At 45.6% G+C, this 23,609-nt stretch overlaps 1 protein-coding gene across 1 annotated transcript in view; it reads left to right on the top strand.

Annotated features, from left to right (window-relative positions):
• SND1 (staphylococcal nuclease and tudor domain containing 1) overlaps positions 1 to 23,609 on the top strand; it is a 2,477,133-nt gene that overhangs the window by 370,795 nt on the left and 2,082,729 nt on the right. Inside the window, exon 10 of the mRNA XM_069629563.1 lies at positions 15,137 to 15,250. Within this exon, the coding sequence (XP_069485664.1) occupies positions 15,137 to 15,250 (114 nt within the window). The remainder of the gene's footprint in view (positions 1 to 15,136; positions 15,251 to 23,609) is intronic.

Here is a 23,609-nt window from a genome sequence, read left to right as displayed (position 1 = left end):
ACAGCAACACGGCAGCACATGGAAGGAAACTTCAAACACCATGCCAGAGCAGACTTGACCATTTGATAAAGTGGGACCAGGAACCCAGGAAACATAAACCGCTGGTGACGAGCAAAGCTGTTTGTGTCGTCCTGGCTTCTGAACGCAAAAAGGAGTCTGGATAGAAGGAGTTGATCCCTGTAAACTTAAGCCTAAAGCGGAAGAAAAGTGACTAGGTGAAAACGTGAAGCAACTACCAGGGCTGAACCCTGATTGAGTGGAGGCTGTAAGTTCATCTTTTTCAGGTGGCCTTCAATAACTTACAGTATTTTGAGATCAACTTCAACAAATTGAATTGTAATTGGAACTGGAAGCCATACGTTAAAAACTTAAGACATTAAAGTCCAATGCATGCTGGAACTGAGTGTCCCAAGTCCTAAAACATCACTAGAAGATGTTGCAACCCTGAACAGACAAGTGCCAGCCTGACTGAGACTTGTCAATGTACGTTTCTTCCAATTTACTATTTTAGATTCAACTAGCATAATCTACACTTTCGTATGCTTATGAATACATAACAGGTTGTGGAATAGTTTTCCTTTTTTTAATTTCAGCCCTCCAATGTGGTTCCATCCTTTATCCTTTTTGACAGTTGCCTTGGTGTCTGTGCCCCCCTTGTTCAAATTCAGAAGCCTTGCAAATGCAAATTCTCCCCCTCTTCAATATCTGTAGTTCAGCGCAAAACCAAAAATCGGCTTTTAGGAAACAGAATCTATATACTAGAGTTTTGAGGATGGCATTGATCAGTTTACCAAAGACTATACAGGAGTGCTTTAAAGGAGCAGTTACTGAGCCTTGGAAAAGAGTTTCTCTCATTTAGTTGGTTCACAATACTTTGAACACAGCTTCAGTCCGCCAGTAAGGTACCAATGTGGTGAATGCGATTTGATCCTTTTTTTGGGCAATTTTTATTTCGAGCCTTTGCTTGAGCTGTTGACCACCTGTGGGTTAAAGCATGGAACACTGACTTCCTGGTTAACATAGCCTGCCTATCGTACAAGATGTTCATGCAATAAGGGACTGACTCCCCTCCCAAATCCTAGCACCAGGAAACAACCTCAGTGGTGTCAGTGCACCGTATACATTCGGCATAGTCTTGTTGGTGAACTCCAGGCTCTTCTGCTTTAGACCTTTTGTTTATTTCAGTGTAAAATAGTTTACATTGCTGGTTCCAGTATGCATACACACGCCCGCTCAAGTTTCCACATGCGCATAGCACAGTTTCTTACTTGCCAAGTGTGAGGAATTCGACCATCCGCACGGGTAGTGTGCTCTCGCCTTGGCTTTTTTTGAAGTTTCATAATGAAAATTAATGATGGAAGATCAACCTTAGAAAATGTGTGGGGCTAATCAACACACATTTTCCTCTGGTCACTGCACAACAGTCACATGTACTCTGGGGGAGACGACCTACAGACGCAGTCTTCCCTGTCACATTCAACTGGAATGTGACAGCCACGGGTACATCAAAGCATCTCTGGAAGGGGGAAGGCAACACCTTCCACCGGCCATGGCCAGCCTGATTAAAATATCAAAGGCTCCATGGATCTGCCCATTGTCCAAGTTCTCCTGGTGGCAGTACATACTGATGAGTTAATTGATACAGGCCTGCGATAGGCCTGATCGCAGAACTGTCAAAAGGGGACAGGAAAGAAACCTAACACCTCTTTGATATGCAATGTGTCAACTTCAAGCTAGCTCCCACCCCACTATATGAAGAGCAGTGAATGGCATGTCTGGGACAACTGTTTACAGTAGGCAACCCCTGCAGGGAGTCTCCCTTTCAGAGGGACGAAGTATGCAAATTGATTGAGACAATCTATTCTTGCCACAAAGCTCAAGTGAGACCTGTGCTTTGATCAGGAGTCAGACCGCTCAGCCAGAAAGACATTTTGATCTACAACAAACAGGAAGATGGGTGGAACTTAGTAGTACATGTTGTCACCCCTTACCTTTCCTGTTTCAAAGCGCTCTGGTTCTGACCTCGCGCATAACAGAAGATTGTTGGTGGGGACCCAGGATTGGTTCATTAAGGTAGGCTTATTCTGCACTAATCACTGGGGCCCATTTGGCTTTAAAAATATAACGCTTACCTGACCTCTGTGGGAGCGCTCTGATCTTGACTAGTTTCCACAGGAGGACTTCTGTAGTTTAGTACAACAAGAAGGTACTGAAACCAAGAACACTAATTCCCTACTAATGAAGAACTACTTGTTCTTCCAACCACCCCACCCTGCTCCTGTCTTGACTGAGGGGAGTCCATATGCTCACCTGGGGTTTTAATTTTGTCAGCGCTTCATCCTGCTAATACACAGTAGGCCTTTGTTGCGGCAGAAAATGAATATAACAACTTGAGGAACTTCACTGAAAACACACGGCATGCATGTATAATATAAAGAAAGACTCAGAGGAACGCTTTACTCGTTAAATTCGTAACTGAACCAAACTTGATAAGGTTTGTCTTATAACTGCAACAACTTGACTAACAGAACTTATTCCACCTACCTGAATATATCGTCTTCCCTGTCAAATGTGGAAGAACGTTGTGTGCTGGAGTGTGTTCTGAAAAGCAACGTTGGAGAACTGCAAACACTTGATGTCGCCTGACAGGACTCCGACGCTCTGGTGACGTTGGGGAATGAAGAGGGTAAAAGGGGCAATTATGAAATGTCGGAACTAAAAACGTGAATGGATAAAGGAGGGGAACTAGGAGACATAAGGACAGAGAACTATAAAACTGTAGATTCTAAGAGCGAGGATGGTACATATCTATGACTGAAGACCGCAGTAAGCGTTGCACTGCATGAGGCAGAAACAAAGTAAAGCTTTGGCCTCCAGAAGGGCAGGGCTTATAAAGGGAGCCTCGCTCGCAGCATAGAGCCACACTTCCCACACAGGCTACCAACGGGGCCGGCATCTTAGGTAACCAGGAAGTTCATTATCTCTATTTAGAAACAACCAGCTTGAAAACCAAACTTATGCACTGCCCAGGCGCGCCATGCCAATGACCATTTCCTCCAACTAACGGCCTGGCCTCTTTGATTACACAGTTGAGTAGTTCTAGGCACTTAAGCAGTGATCATGACAAAAATAGGGTTGAGCCCCTCTTGGCAGATCATCAGACTACTTTGAAAGGCGTTGGGACTCATTTGGACCCTGACTGTAGGTAGTCTGCCTTACAGTTTCTCAGTGAAGCAAGGCCAGGATTTCCAAGAGGGAAGCAAGGTCCCTCCCCTAAACATCTCCCAGGGAACAGAGGGAGATACCGGACTCAGAGGGTATGTCCAACAGCTCCAGAACCGGTACTCGTCCAGTGCACACCGCATGCCCTGCTAGGTTCTACCAGCAAGCTTCCTAGGTGGGAAATGCCAGCGAGTCTCTGAACCAAGGACACGGCTGTTGCCTGCAACCATTCTCCTCAGCTTTGGGCTGTCCGACTTAAAGGATGACCCGAACCTTGCAAAGAAGTTAGGAGTGCCACAACAAGCATCAACCAGCATCCATCTTTTAAGGACATTTTAGAGGCAGTAGAGCCCTCGAACCGTGATCTGCTGCACCACTTACTGTTGTCACGCTGCAGTCACTAAAGCCGTCCGATGCTTCGACCAGCGTTCCTGATCCACCAACCAGCACAGATTTGATTCTTGACCCCTAGCTGCCATGTAGGCCAGCCTGCAGCCATCCGTTCATCCTCGCTTGCCGAACTTCCTGATACCTGCAGCTGTCTCCCGACTTGAACTGTTGCAGGAGCTGTAAAGCATCCTGTAACCCACGTGACACTGTCGACCGTCTGGATCATCTCAAGCACCAGGTACATTGTGGTTCTGTCTCAGTGGTCCTTCTCTGAAGGCCCCTAGTGACATTTATGACCCCTTGCTCCTTGGTGCTGAAACCCAATAACATTGAACAGTTGAGCCCGATTGCTTTACCGACTACCCTCCTGTTGGTATCCAGAGTGCATCTCTTTCCTTTGTTAAACTGTCCTTTGCAGGGCCGGTTGTATTTTGTAGTGTGCTATAACTGTCTGTTGTAGTAATAATAAAGTAGATATTTTTATACAACCTTGACTGGACAGTCCCTTTTATCATTGGGTAATTGTATTGCAACTTACCAATGATCCACAATCTTGCGGAGATAAGTCTGCGGTTCTGTCTACATTGCCAGAAATTGGACCAGGAGTTCTTAACGGGACGTTCAGGCTAAGGTACTGGATATGACGTTTGATGGGGATAACCTCCATGGCAAAGCAGTCGACGAGTCTTTGCAAGCAATAAAAGCCGACAGGCGGCAGCTCCTGGGAACCTTGGAGCAATGATGGCTGTTATCATTTTCCTCATCCAGAGGAAAACCTGCCAGTTCTTCCGAGGGTTATAATACCCCATACTGGGAACCTTCAAGCGCCTCCATGCAAGAAGCATTCAGGGGTCACTCTCAAGGCATCGCATGACCACGCAGGCCCCACCTGTATGGCAGAGCTCTGACCCCAAAGCAGGCCTGAACCGTCTGTGGCCTCGGGGCCCCACTTATGCACCCCAGTGAGAGGCCGTCTGGCAACGTTCATCAGCACTTGGAAAAAGGGTATTAACCAAACTGACCTTTTACAATTCACCTTTTGTCCTAATTGACCTAATTATAGTGGAATGAATTGACCTGCACAATTGACCTTTATACTTATTTTACATATGTATTGGGTTGGTTTTGGGTTATAAATAATATAAGAGGATTGGGTGGGGGGGGTTTGCTGGGGAGTTTTGGATTGGTTGTGGGTTGTGGGGGGATCCCCTGCATTTATGTCCTAATTGACCTTTTTAAATTAGGTTGATTCTCCTGAAGTCAATTGTGAAAAGATCAATTAACAACCGGAAAAAGATCACCACGGACAGATGGGTGCTGGATGCTCTCGGACAGGGGCACACCTTGGAGTTCCAACACAGGTGTCCTTGTATTCCTTCGATACCGTGACAAAAACATGGAGGTGTGGGCCATGTTACAGAAAAGGGCCCTAGAACCTGCCCCCCAGCATCTCCAGGGCTATATTCTAGATACTTTCTGGTTCGCAAGAAAACTGGGGCTGTAGGCCGATGCTGGATCAACGTTGGCTCAATAAATACTCGGGTTGAGCAATGTTCATCCACTGGAGGAAGGGGTATTTCTGACGTTGTTGGATCTGGAGGACACCTGCTTCTATATCCCCATTCGCAAGAAGCCCTGCATGTTCCTATGATTCGTGGTTCAGGGTCAGCACTACCAGTTCAAGGCTCTGCCCTTTGGCCTGAAGTTGGCCCGAGGGTCTTCACAAAGTGACTGGCCCTTGTTGCAGCGCATCGTCTAGGAGGCATCCATGCATACCTTTACATGGATGACTGGCTGGTACGTTCCCGCTCACACACCCTGGCAAGCAAACCCACACTGAGGACCGTACATCTGCTGACAGATTTGGGGTTCTAAAATATCCAAAGTCCTGCTTGACAGCATCTCGGGACGCACTGGTCCTAGGTGTCTGACTCAATACAGTGACGTGTTTGTCTCACTCGGGGGAGAGCCATACAAGGCAAAGTGCAGCGCTTGTCATCGGCACAGACGGCGATGGTGCCATCCATCAAGTCACTACTGGACATATCGTCCTGCATCGGCCTCTGCAGCTTTCCCCAGTAGCTTGTGGATGCAAGTATCGGGGACCATTGCGGATAAAATAACCCTCAGAGGAGTTCCGTTGGGCGATAGTGGTGGGGTGCAAGACCGCAGCTCGTCCAGGGGATTCCTTTTCAAGTTCTGCCTTATCAGGAGGCCGTCACCATGGACACATCTCTAGAAGGATGTGGAGCCCACACCGGAGAGTTGCACGCCAGAGGCCTCTGGCAACCGGAAGAGAAGGGCCTCCACATCAACACCCTGGTTCTTTGGGCCGTATTCTGGACCCTCAAGTCGTTTCTTGAAAGGCAAGGAGGCGAGGATCTTCAGACACCACCATTTTTTTTCATCTGAAAGCAGGGGGGGGGTGCTTACTGGCGCTGTCCAAGGAAGCCCAGAATTTTTGGCTCTGGGCCATTCGGCAGGGTGCATTCCTCATCACCTTTCACCTGGTGGGTGTCAAGAACACCATTGCAGACTTGCTCACTTGGGAGTTGTATTCCTGCCACTAATGGCTGCTTTACCAGGGCCAGGTGGAAATAATGTTCGTTAGGTGGGGTAAACCCCAGATTGATCTCTTCACGACTGCAGCGCTATCCAAGTGTTTGACGTTTGCCAGCAAGTTCCCTCAACCAACGAGCATGGGGGACGCGATGCGTTCTTCTCGTGGGAGGGACTGTTCCAGTACGCTTTTCCACACTCACAATACCACTGCAAGATAACTCGTTGCTTCGCCGTGGCTGAGGTAGATCTGGTATCCGGACCTGTTGCGTCTGGCAGTTGCCCCGTCCATCAGACTACAGCTGTTCCTGGACCTTCTTACCAGAGAGAGGGGTGATTCTGCACCACGACCCTGGGACGCTGAACCTGAGGGCATGGCTCCTGCAGCCATAGAGTTTGGGGGTTCTGCTTGATCAGTGGAATGTAAGGAGAACCTGGCCAGAGCTTAGTCTACGTTAAAATACTACGGCCAAAAAGGGGTGCTTTTTGGTGTAGTGCTGGACTCAAGATTACCCCCCTGCAGGTCATGGCCCCCCAACTTTTTCCTGATTTGCTGTCCTGGGCCAAGGCGGGGTTGGCACACGCCTCGATCAAGGTGCACCTCGTTGCCATATCGCGGTACACCAGGTCTCTGGGTAGATCTTCCTTGTGGTTGCACAGACTTGTTGAGTTCCTCAAGCTGCTCTTCAGTACTTTTCCGCCAGTGAAGGCCCCAGGCCCGGCTTAACTCAATGTACTACTGACTAAGCTCATGGGAGCTCCTTTTGAACCTATGAATCAAGTGCTGCTCAAGTTCCTCTCGTGGAAGACTGCTTCCCTCGTGGCTATCACCTCGGCCAGAAGGGTTGGGGAGATCCAGACCCTATTGTGCCAGCAGCCATACTTGTATTTCCACGCTTCAAAAGTGGTACTGCATTCACACCCGACCTTTATGCCAAAGGTACCGTTGGAATTCCACCTCAACAAACTTTTGCTGTTACCAGTCTTCTTCCCTAATCAGTCATCACCGGCGTTGAGTGCCTTGCATTTGCTGGACGTTGCTCATGCCCTGAAGTTCTACGTGGCTCGTACAAAGAATGTTCAGAAGACTGTTCGTCAACTTTGGACCTGTAAATCGCAGTGAAGCCTTATCAAAGGTTTCCATCTCCATGTGGCTCTCCGGCTGCATCATGCACTGTCATTGACTGGCGAACAGGCCGATTGAGATCCCACTCCACCAGAGCCATCGCAGCAACAACGGCAATTCTCTGGTGTGCCCCTACTTGACATTTGCATGGCTGCTATGTGGCGGTCCATGCACACCCTCACAAGGTTCTACTGCATAGACAGGGATTCCAGGGAGGAGTCCAGAGTCGGCCAAGCAGTGCTACACATCCATTTCACTTGAGTTGAGCCTGTTCCAAAAGTGAGTGTTATTGCTTCTGTTGAGCCTTGCCGCCTCGCGTGGTTGTGTATATGTACTGCTGTGCAATCGTTATTCATGAGCATGTGAATACATGCCAGACCCCATGCTGGAGAAGTTTACTTGCCTGTAACTATTGTTCTCCAGCATGGGTCTGGCATGGATTCACATGCGAACCCTCCCTTCTTCCCCTCTGTGGCTCTTCTTGGTTAATAGTGTCACTTTATGTACTTACCAAATCTGAAGATGGCCTCCAGGGATATTGCTTAGGGGGAGGGCTGTCATTGGATGAGGGCAGTATGATCCAGCGGACATTGATTGGTTTAGAGGAGAAATCGTTTTAATGTGAAAGTGACACTGTTTTTTCTTTTACCGAGGATTCCCAGGATTAAGTGCAAATCTAGCTGGTAAGCAATGCTGTGCTGTGTATATAGAGGATGCACCCCACTGGTTAAATAAAGATGGGTTGTGGGAGTAGCTGGGGTATCTATAGGTATGGAAGCAGGGCAAAGAAGGTGCTCTTAGTGGGAGGAGTAGTTTTTTCAGGTCCTTACTGAAGTATAGGCTGGAGGATCCAGTCAGATCTGCTTGGTAACTTGTTCCCGAGACGGGCTGTGAAGCAGGAAAATGCCAGTTTCCCACTTTTTTATATCCACAAGTTACAGGGTAGCTGGTAATAGAAGTAATCTCCTGTTGTTGTTTTCCTCATGGGTTAGTGTGAAATAGAAGTGTATTCACTGGTCTGTGGAAAACCCACTTTGACAGCCCCCCCCATTGCTCATTGTTGCCTCATTTTTGTTGGCGTGTATATCCCTTCCCATCCATGTCCTAAAAGCTGCCCTTGTGCTGCCATTCTGCCACCCCCCAAAATCGTATAGCTTGGTTTTATCCAAGTAAATGACCCGACTAGATCGACTAATATAGTAACTAACACCACTACTGTCCAATTTATACATAACAGTGCTTTAGAGACAGCAACTTATGCTTCTCTACCCTGTCCCACTTCTAACAGAAACATTAGACTCAGTGCCAGATTAACCAAACTACATGAACCACTGCAAAGATCCCTATCGCCTTACAACCTGAAAACTAATTACAAGCCTAACCTGAAACTTAGTCATCTCAATTTGTCTCCGCCTCTGTCCATCTCTAATATAAATGCCCCCCAGACTAACAATCACAAGTGTAAACTAAGTGACAACAATACAGCCAAACCTAGCCTAGTCAAAGAAGTAACTGAGGCCACCCCCCTCAAAGGAGCGCTTCTTAATGTAAGATCGCTTGTCGCCCATGCCACTGACATAGCCAACCTAATCACAGAAGGTAACTTGGATTTCCTTGCGATTGCAGAAACATGGCTTCACAATGCAGAAGGTCCTTCACTCATGTTAGCTATCCCGGATGGCTACACAATAGCTAGGCAAGACCGAGATGGTGCCCGAGGAGGTGGCATTGCCATCATCGCTAAACCTTGTCTCTCCCTAAGACTAGCCCCTATTCATCTGTCACAATCGTGTGAAATTCTTTCTGCTAAATTCCAGATAAATAACTCGCAATCACTCACCATCCACCTAATATATAGACCGGGTCCTCTCGGCACCTTCGAGGAGGATCTGCACAACATACATACGAACAACCTCAAACCGTCCTCTCAATTACTCTTAGGTGCCTTCAACTTAGGCTTTAATGACCAAATTGATAAAAATGCCACAGATATAGGTAATACAATCAACTCACTAGGTCTATCTCAAAAAGTTAAACCTACCAATCTAAAAGGGAGAATACAGGATTGGATAGCGGACTATAACTGCACAGCTACTATCTCATCTATCCTGCATCTATCGTGGACAGACCACACACTGGTGTCCTTCCACCTATCTAGAATAAGACCCACTCCATTGGCTCCTCCATTAGCACCGCCATGCCTAACCAGAAATAAAAAAAGTATTACAGTAGAGAAAGTAATCCCTCCTATCCTCCCTACTCAACGCATTAACAGAAAATCTTGATCCTAGCACTTTAGTTCAATATTATGCTCACCACACTGAACAAAATTGCCCCTCTCAAACTAAGATCCAGCAAAACAATAGCCCACTTAAACAAATGGTTTACACCACAACTCAAAGACCTTTGCATTTTGAAAAGAAAGTCAAACCAACTGGAGACTCGGCCCTTCCAATGAGAACAAAGCTAAACTAACCTCACTCTCCTTGCATTACAAGAAAGAAGTTTGCCGGGCAAAACGTAACTCCTATGACGAGTGTATTGCCAAATCTAACTCTAGTATGAAAGAACTTTTCTCCATACTACAAGAACTAGTCACCAATAGCTATACCCGATATCTGTACTAAGGATAAGTCTTGGTGCGCAGACATCCAACATGCGCTAGCTAACAATTAACATGCTCCAAAAAAAAGTACTGAATCTACAGCAGTCGCCCAAAAACCCTCTGCCCAGTGCGTCACCGCCGGCATACAATGATACATTCCACTTCTCCAAAATGTCCACTTTGGAAGTAGAAAAAATCATCCCGTCACTAAAGCCTTCTAATTGCAAAGGAGACATATGCCCAGCACAACTAATAAAAGATGTTGCCAGAGAACTATCCCCATTCATCACTAAACTGATTAATGCTTCCTTTGCCTCAGGTACCATCCCTACCAACCTTAAACAATCCTCGGTGCTCCCTCTCCTTAAGAAACAAACATTAGAGCCTCTCATCTCTACTAATTACTGTCCCATTACCACGGTTCCATTTCTATTTAAAATATTGGACAAAGCCACCTACAATCAAATTCAAAAACACCTTGAACTGCGCAAACTCCTAGGTAATAGACAATCTGGCTTCCGCCCATTACACAGAATGGAAACCGCCTTAATCGATTTAAAATCCCAAATAGATGAGCTGCGAGACAAGGAGAAGACAGTACTTCTGCTCCAACTTGATCTCTCAGCCGCATTTGATCTGGTGGTTGATAAGGTCCTCTGTAGACACCTTGACTCTGCCGCCCATTTCTCCCCGGAGGCTATCAGTTGGATCGAATCCTTCCTGGGTGAGAGAACCATGAGAGTCTTCTCTCCATCGGCAGCTGCAGTCCCGAGCCCTATCCTGTGCGGCGTTCCCCAGGGCTCTTGTGTCTTGCCAATGCTCTAGAATATCTTCACAAAACCCCTGTTCGACGATCTGGACCATCTGGGTATCGCCTGCACCAAATACGCAGATGATACTCAGATTCTCCTCACGCTTTCTGATAGCAAGCATACAGAGTTGGTGAACAAGGTATATCTTATCACCCAAGCATGGATGGCCATTCATGGCCTATGCTTGAACGATGATGAGACTGAGTTGTTAATTCTGGGCTCACAGGCCAACATTAAAAAACTAGACCAGGAGTTTTCTTCAATATCAATGGGAACACCATTAAGGTCTCCAAGGAGTTAAAAACCCTTGGTTTCTACCTGGACTCCACATTGTCCTTTGATAAAGAGATTAAATCCCTGACCTCCCCGACGGCCCACACTTGTAAGGTGCTAAGGGTTGTATACAAATTGTTCGTATTACAACTGTTCGAATGCCAATTGACCTTTTCACAATTGACCGAATTGTGAAGGTCAATTGTAACATATATGCGGGGGGGATGTAAAGACTGGTAGGGGGTGTCTGTACTTCTGCTCTCTATATGGTAGAGGAGAGGCACAGCGGACCCCAGCCAAGATTCTCTATAAGGTAGCAATGGATGAGCAATCAAGGCCTAGCTTCTCAGGAGGTGATGCAGGCTGGTTCCTAAGTACAGTGTAGTCCCCGAACCCCCACAAAGGAATGTCCACACACTGTATTACCGAAAACAGTCTTTATATAATTAATATTCAAAGGTATGTACACGATCACAATAACGCACTTTGTACTTGGAAGTCAATAATGATCTATACAATTCTAAAGTGGTACCACTAGTGTTATCGAATCTCATTAAAGTGCATCAACTGTACGGTTAAAATGTCACACAGATAAATAACGAGGAAACCAGCAATAGAGATAAGCAGGAACGTAAGATGGTTGGAACAATAGGCAGAATACTGACCCCTACCGCTAGGCGCAGTTCTGAGTGGGGATCCCCCAACCTGGGCAACCTGTAAATAAAGATATATAGCACAAGCCCAGTCCATATAATGTTCGATAGTCTTATTTCTTCCTATTAAGGTTTTACCCCCCCAATGTACCTGGTGGAGTAGAGTTCTCCAACGCTGCGCCGACCGATCCTTCTTGAGTGCCTTCCTTTCAGGCGGGAGCTACGGGTCGTCGAGATGTGTCGAGTAACTTGGCGTGCGGTGTCGGGGAATCGACGGCCCTTCTTGGGTGCCCTCCCTTTAAGGCAGGAGTCACGGGTCGTCGAACGTCCGACGGTGAACAGGGTGAACTACGGCAGGGAAGTGGCAGCTTCGTTCCTAGCGGTGCTCGTCGACGACAGAGCCTTGGCGTCCTGCAAGGAAGAGGTGTGCGCGGGGCACCTCGGTGACGAGAGTTCGGGACCGCAAAGAGATTGATGAAGAACGGTGGCCCAGCAAGGGCGTCGAGTCGTCGGAGTCTCTGCGTTCTTTAGGTGCCGGGAAACCCACCGGTGGATGCTCCTCGGCGCGTCGACGGTCGGGCCTTCTCCAGCGGGAGACAAGCGGATGACTATGCAGACGAGAGCGTCCGATAATCAATTAAAGTTCTTAGGCAAACGGGAGCACGGCGGCTCCGGTCGGCGACGGCGGTCGTCGACAGTGGCGGACAACAGTCCGGGTGCTTCTCCTTGGAGTTCCGCAGCAGTCCCCATATCGGGTCGGCAGCCTGTCGAAGGTCTGTCTACCAGGGAGCGTTGGCAAAGATCAGCTGTGCACGATGGTCCCTCGTAGCTCGGGAAGAGGGTGCCTTACCAGGTCCTCTCTGGGTCAGTCCTTGGAAACACAGCAGCCTTCAGATTGCGAGGGAGAGCCACAGCACTCCTTCTCGTCCAGCGGGGGTTTCAAGGTCAAGCGTCAGTTACTCGTAGTGGACTTCAGCTTCTGAACACGATTCCTAGCAGTGAGAGGTCCCCAGATATACTGTTGATCTCCCATTCATTCCGCTGGGTCACACTCGAGCATCCAATCACGACTACAGGCATTCGTGCAGGCAGCCAATCGGGCACACGAGGTATTGAGGCCATGCACTTCTCTCCAGACACTCACAACAAGTTGTGTATTGGGACAAGTACCGAGCCATTCAACACTCCAAGCTGCATTCATACCGGTTTCGGGCAGGGTTGTCTCAGTCATTGTGTCAACCACCAGATACTAGACACCCACAACACAGAATTCATATTCGTCACACTCTATTCACCCAGGTCCCACCCACAGGGGATACCCACAACATACATCACCGGGAAGGCTCCAGCTAGTCTGGCCGGGCCTTCACAACACCACCATATACGGCATTTCCACCCAACAGCCAGTCATGGGGAAGGGACAGAGTCAGGGCTTCCCAGGACTTTGGGAAAACAAGGTATTGGGGAATAGAAAGCAAGAGGCCACATGGGCCATCTTGTTTTCCATCAGGAATCAACAGATCCCAATGGCAGGGCCGGGGTATCCCAAAATGGAGGATACGCCGCGCACCTGTCACATTCAGCATGGAGCTGCCACCAGCCCATACCCTGCTCTGCGGGCCACCCACAGGTGCCCAAAAACATACACTAGGGGAACAGGGTTGTAACCCCACCCATGGGTGCCATAAGGGTATCCCACAGGTCTGTTCACCAAACCAAAAGAAAGAGAAATGCACCGCCAAGAGTTCCACATGAACTCCTGTGCGGAAAACATGACGGAACACACAATAAAAAGCAGTAAAAGACAAGGATATGGAGGCCTTGTCCCTCCGATGCATTTCCAGCATCACAGGGGAAACACCCCGCAACCCCCCCACCCGAAACCATATGTATGCATGTATTTATGTATTTATGTGTATATATGTATGTGTATATGCATATCCATATCCCTTTAAATTCGGTCAATTGTTCATTCGAACAATTGTAAATTAACAATTTGGGTAATACCCTGCTAAGAGCTGGCAAACCATTCCTATCTGATGATAGCTGCTTGATCCTGGCCAGAGCCCTAATACTCTCCAGAATTGCTTATTGTAATGCCCTATATAGTGGCGCTAATAAAACTACCATACGGAAGCTCCAAACATTACAAAATGCCTTAAGAGCAGCCCTAGGCATAAACAAAAGAACTCGTATCTCCTCCCTCAGACGCCAACATAAATGGCTGTCTACTGGCAATAAAATACAGCTAAAGATGCTGTCACTGACTCATAAAGCCCTCACTAACGCTGCCCCCAGCTACCTTACAGACACATTTCAGTGAAGAATCTCTCCTAGACCAACTAGAGCTAGCAATGTTAACTTACTGTCTCTACCTAGATTCGGGCTTACCACTATTGGTGGCAACAGCTTCCCTGTAAAGGCGGCTTACTGCCACAAGACCTGAGAACTGACCTACCTTACCCACACTTCAGAAATGTTTTTATAAAACACATCATCTAGACTGACCCTTAGCTTCCTACCTCTTAGACTGTGCCCGCAGCTGGAGTCACCTACTCTTACTCTACAGGACACCATCCTTCTCTAACCCTGCGCTACTACTTGTAACTCATGTGTCTTCTATTGTAATTGTGAGTCTAAGTGCTCTACGGAGTGTAACATTCTGTAATCTGTGCATTTGTATATTGTAACTATATAAGATGCCACATTTGCACTTTGTACAATGTAACTACATAAGCCTCTATATCAAATCTGTATATATCTGTATTTTGTGTAACTATGTAACCTTTGCATTTTCATACTGCTGCGCCCTATTACTTACGGGTCTTGTGCGCATAATAAGTGAATAAACAAACTCACTCAGTGGTAATTTACCTCGACAGAATCACTCTGTGGAAGTAAAATTGTTTTGAAGTTCTGCTACGTATGGGGGTTAGGTTTGATAATGGGGGGAGAACATGGGGGACCCCATTAAACATTTTTGATTTTTTTCTGTCGAAGTAAATTACCACATGGCTATTAACTTCAATGAAACCCTGTAGGGCCCCTCGCCCCGTCCCCCTAACACGCAAGTCTTATGAAGTCAGAGGAAATGCTCTACAGAAATTGCTCCCACAACCCATTTGTTGCCGGCTGAGCTGGACTCCAGTTATGTCAGCTAAAAATGGATCTCTGGAGTGTATCAAAATTGATCGTTTGTATTTTCTTTGGAAGGTGGAACGGTACATAAAGCTTGAATAACAAGGAGATTGTATATCTGCGCTATTCGCCCTTCCTTTCAAGCTGCCTTTTTCTGCAAAATGGACCGCAGATACAGCTCTAACTCGATAACTTAATGAGTCATTGTCCTTGGCCACGGTCCCCAGTGCCTATGAAAGATGTACTGCCTCTGCAGCATTGCTTAACAGAGCCTCTGGTCTCTGGATATTGGCATACGCTCAGATTCTTGATTTGTAATTGGTTTTCTTCTAACCCTCTTACCTGCTTGCTCTTCTAGGTGATGCAGGTGCTGAATGCTGATGCTATGGTAGTGAAGATGAATTCTGGCGAGTACAAAACTATTCACTTGGCCAGTATCCGACCGCCCCGCCTGGAGGGAGAAGGTGCCCAGGTAAGATCTACAGCATTTTAAATGTACCCCTGTATTGGGTTGACTTTAAGAATGGGGTGTCAGCGAGGTGTCAAGTTGAATTTTGCCGTCTGTGCTGTAGATTGAAATAACATGCATGCTGTGAGCGCCACATAATTTAATCGTAAGGTATATGGAAAGTTATCAAACTTGTTTGACACCGGTATCTGTAACTTTAAAAATTGCTAAGAATGCTGGTGGTTTTTTGCAGTTTACCAATTTCTGCATGAATACAATGTGATTTTGTTCTGATTTTTACAATGCGCGCTCTACAAATCCAGTTGTTTCTTGGGCCATTCCTCATAACTATCCTTTTGAGACTGTATCAATGTCTCCTGTGGCTGCTAAATATTTCTGGAGTTGCAGTTATTGTTGAGATGTAGAGCAATTTTAGTTCACCCCACCGCCCCCACCCCCCTTACACCGTCGCAGTATACTTGGGTAAGATTTTGAAGTGGGAGTAGTTTACTCCCCGTTATTTGAAGTTTTTTTGAGTAATGCATTTCACCATGCAAATTGGCGTCGTTTTTAGGAGAGTTAAAGTTTTAAAATGTATGCTGACACCTTACAACTCATGCAAATTAAAACCATTTTGTCTAACTCAGATTCTCTGCTGTTAACAGTAATATTGGAGCCCCTTCTTGAGGTTCTGCAGACACGTGAAGAACATGTTTGAAAAGAGGGGGACGGCTTCTGTTAGCCACTTTCTTGTTGGGAATATTTACTCTGTAATCTGTATGGGATGATTTGCCTGGCATTCAGGAGTAGCAGTGGATAGTACTTTACTAATGTGGTAGGCCTGACCGATTACAGCACCTGATCATAGAACTGATGATTTTTGGTATCCAGTAAAAATGGAGCCAGTGATAAAGTTGTGCTGAATATACCACTGCAGCGAAAAAGTTGCCAAGAAAAACGTAGTTCAAAATGTAGTGCTGCTAGTGCATTTGTTTGGGTTAAAGAAGGTATAGTGCGCTTGTGATTACCTGGTTTAGGGTGAGGATAGAGGTTGGGGTAAGAGTAAATATGTTGGAGTTTGGTTAGGGTAGATTAAGTGTTAGGGTATGAGTTTGGAAAGTGTTAAAGGGCTAGTGATGTTGGGGGTAGGAGAGTGATTAGGATAAATCTAGTGGTATGGTAAAGTAAGCATTAGGGCAAGTGTTGGCACTAAGGGTAAGATTAGTATTACAGCAAGTGTTTAGGTTAGGGTAAGGACTATGTAATTTATGGCAAGCTGTTGGTGGGGTTGGAGATAGGTTCACTGTCTATTTTGCATTCAGTAATATGCAAATATGCTTTAGCCCGCTGAAGGATTAGTGTTCTGCGAGTTATGCGTAGGATAAAAGTTGTAATTGGAGTTAGGTGATTGTTGAGGTTTCATTGGAGGTTTGGGTCAAATTTAGCGTTACAGCCTTGTACCTTTGTACATTTAAAAATAGCTTTTTTGACGACCTTAATGCTGGCAGCATTTTCACACTTTGCATTTCTTCTATTGAATGACTAAATTTTTAAATGACTTTTTGCTTACTATATTCTCAAATTACCACATTTTCCTAGGGACATTTTCACATGGAACAGATTTTTGTGGTGTGTGGGCAAGTAGAATTTACCCAAAATCAAAACTGATGCCTCCAACAGGCTTTGGCGTTCCTAGGGCTGTATAGTGATCTGAAGTGATGATTTGCATGATTGTATAATTTAAGTATAGAAGTCCAACTTTAATTGCTTGACCTATTTCTGTAGCATTTCTCTTGATATTGCAAACGATTTGTCCTGTGTAAAATACAGAAACTCAATGTACATGAACTACTGTTTGGTGTACTGCTTTTAACTTTTGATCTTGAGAGCTGCAATTACCAGGTTTTCGGGATAACCACTGACTACATAAAGAAAACACATTAAGGTTCACTTTTTTCAGGTTTATGCTGCATAGATATCCTGCAAACATGGATTAGCTTTAGCGCTTGATGCCTTGACGGCCAGTCAAGATCACACCCTGCCTGGTCTTGACTGTAGGACAGTCTGCCTTTGGCACCCTCTACACTTGCCTTTCATTAGGTGCTACTAATGCAATGTGGGATCAGTCCTTGAACCACAGCAATTTATTGGCTGCCTTTATGCCCTTGTTTAACTAACATCAACCAGCCTTGATTTGGTTTTTAAATAGACTTCTTTCATGCTATGTACAACACATTAATAAACTAATGGGCACCTGGCACTTGCCTGATTTATCCAGGTAGACGTGTGTGTGTGTGTGTGTGTGTGTGTAATGATCAGGGCGAGGCAGAATATATTGTTACCCAATATTTTAATGAGTTTACCTAGTTTGGGGACAGTAAACATATAATTTCTATACAAGGATTTGGTATACTATATTCAAAAACAATTTCAATGGGCAACACAAGAAAATTACAAAACATACTATACAAACATGAAGTCTTCATACAATCTGCAAGCATTGGCTTCTACGAATACAGACCGGCCCATTTACATTTTCTTGGGACCATGTAACATTAAGCTTACTAAATTAATCAGCTTGATAAGCAGTGTGAACAATAAACACTGCATCATGGTTGAGTTGTCGACACAACTGTGTTTTCGTCCATTAGGAGCAGTTGAAATGTGCTGTGGTTGGATCGGCCTTCATCAGGACGGTCAATTTGGGTGTCTTCTCAGTAAATGGGATATCCTGTTGTGGTCCACAAAGAACAAATCTACATCCGTAAGTGAAGGGAGGGTCTATATTTGGGTATAGGTATGCAGAGCATAAGCTTGTACTGTTTGTCGATTTCTTCAGACATGCCCCAATGGGTACAAAATGAGCTTACCATGCGTGGAGAGTTCCTGCATGACAAATGGATTCATAGATGCTGTATATCCGTTGTCTGTAATACACAGGAACAGTTAATAAAAATGCCTTTGTCTATCTTATGAAGATGGCAAAGGGGTGCCTAATTACCTGGACATGGGTGATTTCTTGGTCACTGGACCGCTACATGAATGTATAGTTCCATATGTCCTGTGAAACCGGGACACCGATTCGAGAAAGGGTCAAAATAGATGAAGTCTGTGATGCAACAGCCAAATAAATGCACTTGCACCTACCGATAAATGAATTGGCTTGAAGATGAACCGTAGATGGGGGGGCGGGGGGGGATGTCCTGACTTGGTGGCGTGAACAAATACAACCATGTTGCAGCATGACATTAGCTGTAGGGATGCAAGTGTGGCGATGGAAGGAGTGAATAAAACAGTTCCCGAGGGATGGCAGGTAATTAGCAAGAGTGCCACATAGTTTTTAATCCCATCGGAAATATCGGGATGCTGGTGTTGTGAAATCGGGTGAAATCGGGTGCTTACAGGCAAATGGCAAGGGTGCCACATGGTTAATAACCCCATCAAAAAAGTCAGAGTACCGGTGCTATGTGCCAACAAGTTCTTGCCCTAGTGTCCACAAATGGAGTTGCAGCATTAAGGGATGCGCGTCGGAACTGGTGAATGAACTAGGCCGACCTGGTGCGTGGGTGTTGTCTGTCTTACCTGGAAATTGGAGGAATGGATCCACCAGAGTGGCACCATGTACCCACAGGGAGATGAACACACAACCCTCAAACAGTTTTATTCACTCCTTCCATCACTGGACTTGCAACCTCAGCACAACATTAGCAATAGGGACGTATTTGTTGACACCCCCAGGTCAGGACATACCCCATCTACGGCTCATATTCAAACCCATTCATCTATCGTTAAGTGCGAGTACATTTATTTGGCCGTTGCATCACAGACTTAGTGTATTTGGACCCTTTCTCTAATCTGTGTTTTCTCTAATCGGTGTACCTGTTTCACAGGACACCTGGAGACAAATATTCATGTAGCGGTCCAGTGACCAAGAAGTCACCAATGTCCAGGTAATTATGTACTCATTTGCCATCTTCATAAGATCTAGACAGAGGCATTTTATTAAATAACTATTACTGTGTATTAGACATCTGATACACATCTATGAATCTATTTCTGTCGTGCAGGAACTCTTCACGCAGAGTAAGCTAATTTTTTCCCCATTGGGGCTTGTCTTTGAAGAAATCAACAAGCAGTAATAGCTTTTGCTCTGCATAAATATACCCGAATATTGACCCCTTTCACTTGCAGATGTAGGTTTGTTCTTTGTAGACCACCACATGATATCCCGTTTAGTGAGCACACACCCACATTGACAGTCCTGATGAAGGTCGATCCAACCACAGCACATTTCAACTGCTCTTAATGACCAAAACACAGTTGTGTCGACCACTCAACCATGATAGTGTTTATTGTTCACACTGCCCATCAAGCTGATTAATTCAGAAAGTTTAAGGTTATATGGCCCCAAGAAAATGTAAAGGGACCGTTCTGCGTTTGTTAGCAGTTAGCAGTGCTCATTACCTTAGAATCTCCTCTCATAGTGAAAGGAATAGTTCATAATATGGAAATTGAGTACAGGTGAATTGCTAAGTCTTGTTTAAATGTGCACTATTATATAGGAACACCCTAGTCCTGAAGTCGTAGGAATATATAAATCTATAAATATCACTCTGGACTCTGTCAAGCCATTGGGACACCTGCAAACTCTGATCATTGCAGTTTACAAATAAGTGTGTTGCAGCGTCCACGCTTTATACATGACTGGTTCTGTTGGTGTGCTAGAAATGCATGTAAGCACTATTAACATTTTAACTTGTGCCAGACCACAAGTCATTGAAGGAACCAATCGTATGTGCTGCTGACGTGGTGGAGCAACATTTGGGACATAAGGAAACTGTTTTCTGCCGCCAAGTGATAACTGATGTATTGCTGCCCTCCAAATTTACTGGGAAACTGACTATGCAAAAAGTTGGATACAACAGTTTTATCCTTCCAGGGTAAAATGTTCCTGTGCATATCTTTAGCACACAAACCTGCCATTGGTTGGGCCCTTTGCAGGTAGTTACTGCTCACGATTATTTTACTACTTTGCTCTGTTAACCGGTGGGTTTGTCAACAGATAGGACCTTGTTGCAGGGGCACTGTTCTGGATCTTTCAAGGTTGTGCATGCTGAAAGCAGCCCCCATATGGTGAAGGTTGTGATGGCAGCAGTGGACTGGAGACACTTTGGGTGCTGGTTGGGCACCAAGATAAGCTGGGGATGCCGATGTCTTTCTGCTGTATCAGACATGGAATGGAAGATATACCTATTGGCGCTGGTGAAGTGTAGAGTAACCGCTAACCGCTTACACCAGAAAAAATACAACCCACTAGGGAAAAGGCCCCACACCTCTTGCAAGGTGAACAAGGTTTAATCTTGCAAAAATAAAAGTATGTGCCAGCAACGAACTCTGCAGCCACGGAGTGCTCTGATAAAAACAGTATAAGCAACAAGTCATAAAGGTACAGTGTCACAAGTGATGCAAATCACGTAGGTTACAAATCCAGATAGCTGGTTGGTGCGACACCTATAGCCTGCTCCATATGGGATGCCAGGCGTTTGGTCCCAGCATCTTCTGTCCATCTTCGTCCACGTGGGGATCTTTCTCTTCCGTCATCGGGTACAAAGGCGCTAATTGGCAACCTAGTTATACAGGTCATTATTTTCATAGCTTCTACAGTGCACCTGATACCAAGGACATGAGCGAGGTGGATACTTTAGAGGTCATGATGTGCAGTAGCACATGGAGCATTCTAAGTGCCGGATGGAATTACCAATAAACGATCTTGGACCCAAATAACCGGACAGACCCAAAGAATATGGCAAAGTACTAATTTATTATCAGCTCAAAGTAGGGAAACCTGGTGAGCAAACTGCAGCTCACACACATCTATATTTCGATTATACAAAGGCTTTATACCTCGTACATCAACTGACATCCTATGTGACAAACAGTAAAACCTATTGAAAGGAGGGATTGGTTAAGGCAACATATATACTTGTACATTGTTTAGGTGTTGGTAACATAATTGGCTGCCCGTTATCTGGTAGGCACACCTAGAACTACTGCTTGCTATAGTACAGATTAATAGCAGAATAACAGCAGCAGATTGGCTTCTGCAACATAGTACACTGCTACATAGGCCCTCATGATTGGCTGGCATTCTCTCCCAACCTTGGACATTCAGCTGGTCGGCAGCATGTGAGCAAAACGAAACCCAGGTGTGGGGGAACAATGTCAGACTACTACCCACTTGGTCAATTATCCTACCATCTCTCATCAGTTGGGACCTAAGCCAAGGCTGCTTCTTTGTAGTTGACCTTGCTTAGTGTTCTCTTCTCTGGAGCTTTTAAGGGAGTGTCAGTACATCGCCATCTTCAGTTAGAGCTAATGAATAGGCCTTGTTTTCGAGTCTGAATCACCTTGTCCTTTTCTACCTTTTATTTAATGTTATTTAATTCAATGATACTGGGTACTATTGCTCCTCTTGTCCTCTGGAGACTTGGTTGCTCCATCTGGTATATGCTTTCTGCACCTTTAATTGTTCACTACTTGGCACTTGTAAATGATACCTCCTTTTCTTAATATAAGAAGTGTCATGCGTTTGTAGCTTATCCTCTTTGATTCCCCTTGTGCCTTGCAATTTTTTCTTGATCTAACATCCTTGATCCCAGGCCAATAGATATTCTTTGCTCCTCGCACAAAGCTGTTTTCCAACGCCTTTCAGCTCTGCAGCCCTGGTCTGTTTCTGAGGTGGTTTGGTTATTTTTAACACAAGCCCGACTTCCATCATTTCATCATGGCTGCTTTACTCGCGTCACATCCTCTCCTGCAGCAAGCTTTTATATATCTCATCTGCCTTGCGCTTCTGCATGTATACATTTAATTCTCTACTTGGTTATCTTCTCAAAGGATATGATTTCTTTGTATTTGCATACATGTTTCTCTAGATACTTCAGTTACATCTTCATTTAAGTATTTGCATATCGTTTCAGTGCGACGTATCGTCTCTTCATGACGTCACTTTGCTTTGGGCTGATTGTCCTTATAACTCTGTCCAGTGGTGAATGCAGACTTCCTTCCACCATATTGGTTCAAGGGTACATTTGATATGGTTGTCTTGAGTGTATAACGTCTCTTGTGTCTTCAGTGCGGTATTGGGACTATACCTGGTGTTACACACAATGCTGTCTTGCTATTCCTGTATGACTGAGGTGAGAGGGCAGGCACTGTTGGGCAGAATCCTGTGCAGTTCCCTTGGGGACCATTGCAAGAAGATTAGGACTACAGGAGTAAGCAGTAAACCCAATTGGTAGCAGCCTGCACCACCCAGATTTACCTGGTAGCTGTGGCTGAGCATTCAGACTTCTCTCAAGAAGAGTAGGGCAGTATATAGAGTATACACAATAGGGCTAAAAACACAGTAGAGCAAACAAACACTGACCAGAGCTTTGTATCAAAAGTATAATTATTTAAAACACACTTTAGGCAATATACTAGGACTCTAAATCAAAAGCAAGTTAAAACAGCCAGGTAAAGTATAAACACCTCCCTTGATAACTATTAGACAAGTTGGAGTAAAAACACCACTATTTGTTAAAACAGATGTGATTGCGTAACCTAGATGGCACTCCAATAGTTAGGTTAAAGGGAGAGAAAAAGGCAGGGCATAAAATAACAGTTCCCAACACTTTTAGACGTTCAAAGCAAGGGAGTAAAGGCAGTATACACTGTAGAGCCAAAGTTCACAGGGCAGGCCCACTTTAAATGGAGCAAAGCGAAATGTGCCCAAGATCATACAGTGTAAAATGCACAAAGTCTTTGCAGAATGTTCAAAAGAGGTTGGGGTGATTCAAGAAGTAAAGTTAGAAGGTCTGGGGCCAACCCAGTTGGAAAGCCAAGGATTTAAGGGTCACCTTTAGCAATCCGTGAAAAGGGAGGCCAGGCAGAACACAGTACCTTAAAGGGAGAGGAAGCTCCTACGGTGGCAGTTGTTCCTGCCAGTGGTTGCAGTTCGTTGTTTCGACCAGGGGAAGAGAGGATCTTGTCAAGGAGAAAACTTGGAGTCGATGCACTGCACAGGGATGAAACCAGCCGTGGAGTTAGTCGGTTAAAAGGTGCGTTCCTTTTATTTGCGGTCAAAGTGGTGAAGCTTGGCTATCTGGCCACCGGGGTGCTTGGCACGGGTGATTCGATCAAGAGACATCTTTGGAAGGCGAAAGGGGCGAACTGGTTGATCCCACCAGCTCAAAGGAAGAAGACTCGTCCAGCAGAAGATCTTCTCGTCGTTGGGAAAGTGGTGAGTTTGTTGCAGCAGGGCTCCACCGGTGGTGTCGTCGTTGCAGATGGCTCAGCTCCCAAAGGCCCTGCTTTTATGCAGAAAAACCCCCATTCAACA

Source organism: Ambystoma mexicanum, chromosome 12 (genome assembly GCF_040938575.1).
Source record: "Ambystoma mexicanum isolate Mex_15411 chromosome 12, UKY_AmexF1_1, whole genome shotgun sequence".
In the NCBI taxonomy this organism is placed as follows: Eukaryota; Metazoa; Chordata; class Amphibia; order Caudata; family Ambystomatidae; genus Ambystoma; species Ambystoma mexicanum.
The sequence above is the reverse complement of the archived record's forward strand: the minus strand, read 5'-3'. Positions and strand labels throughout refer to the sequence as shown.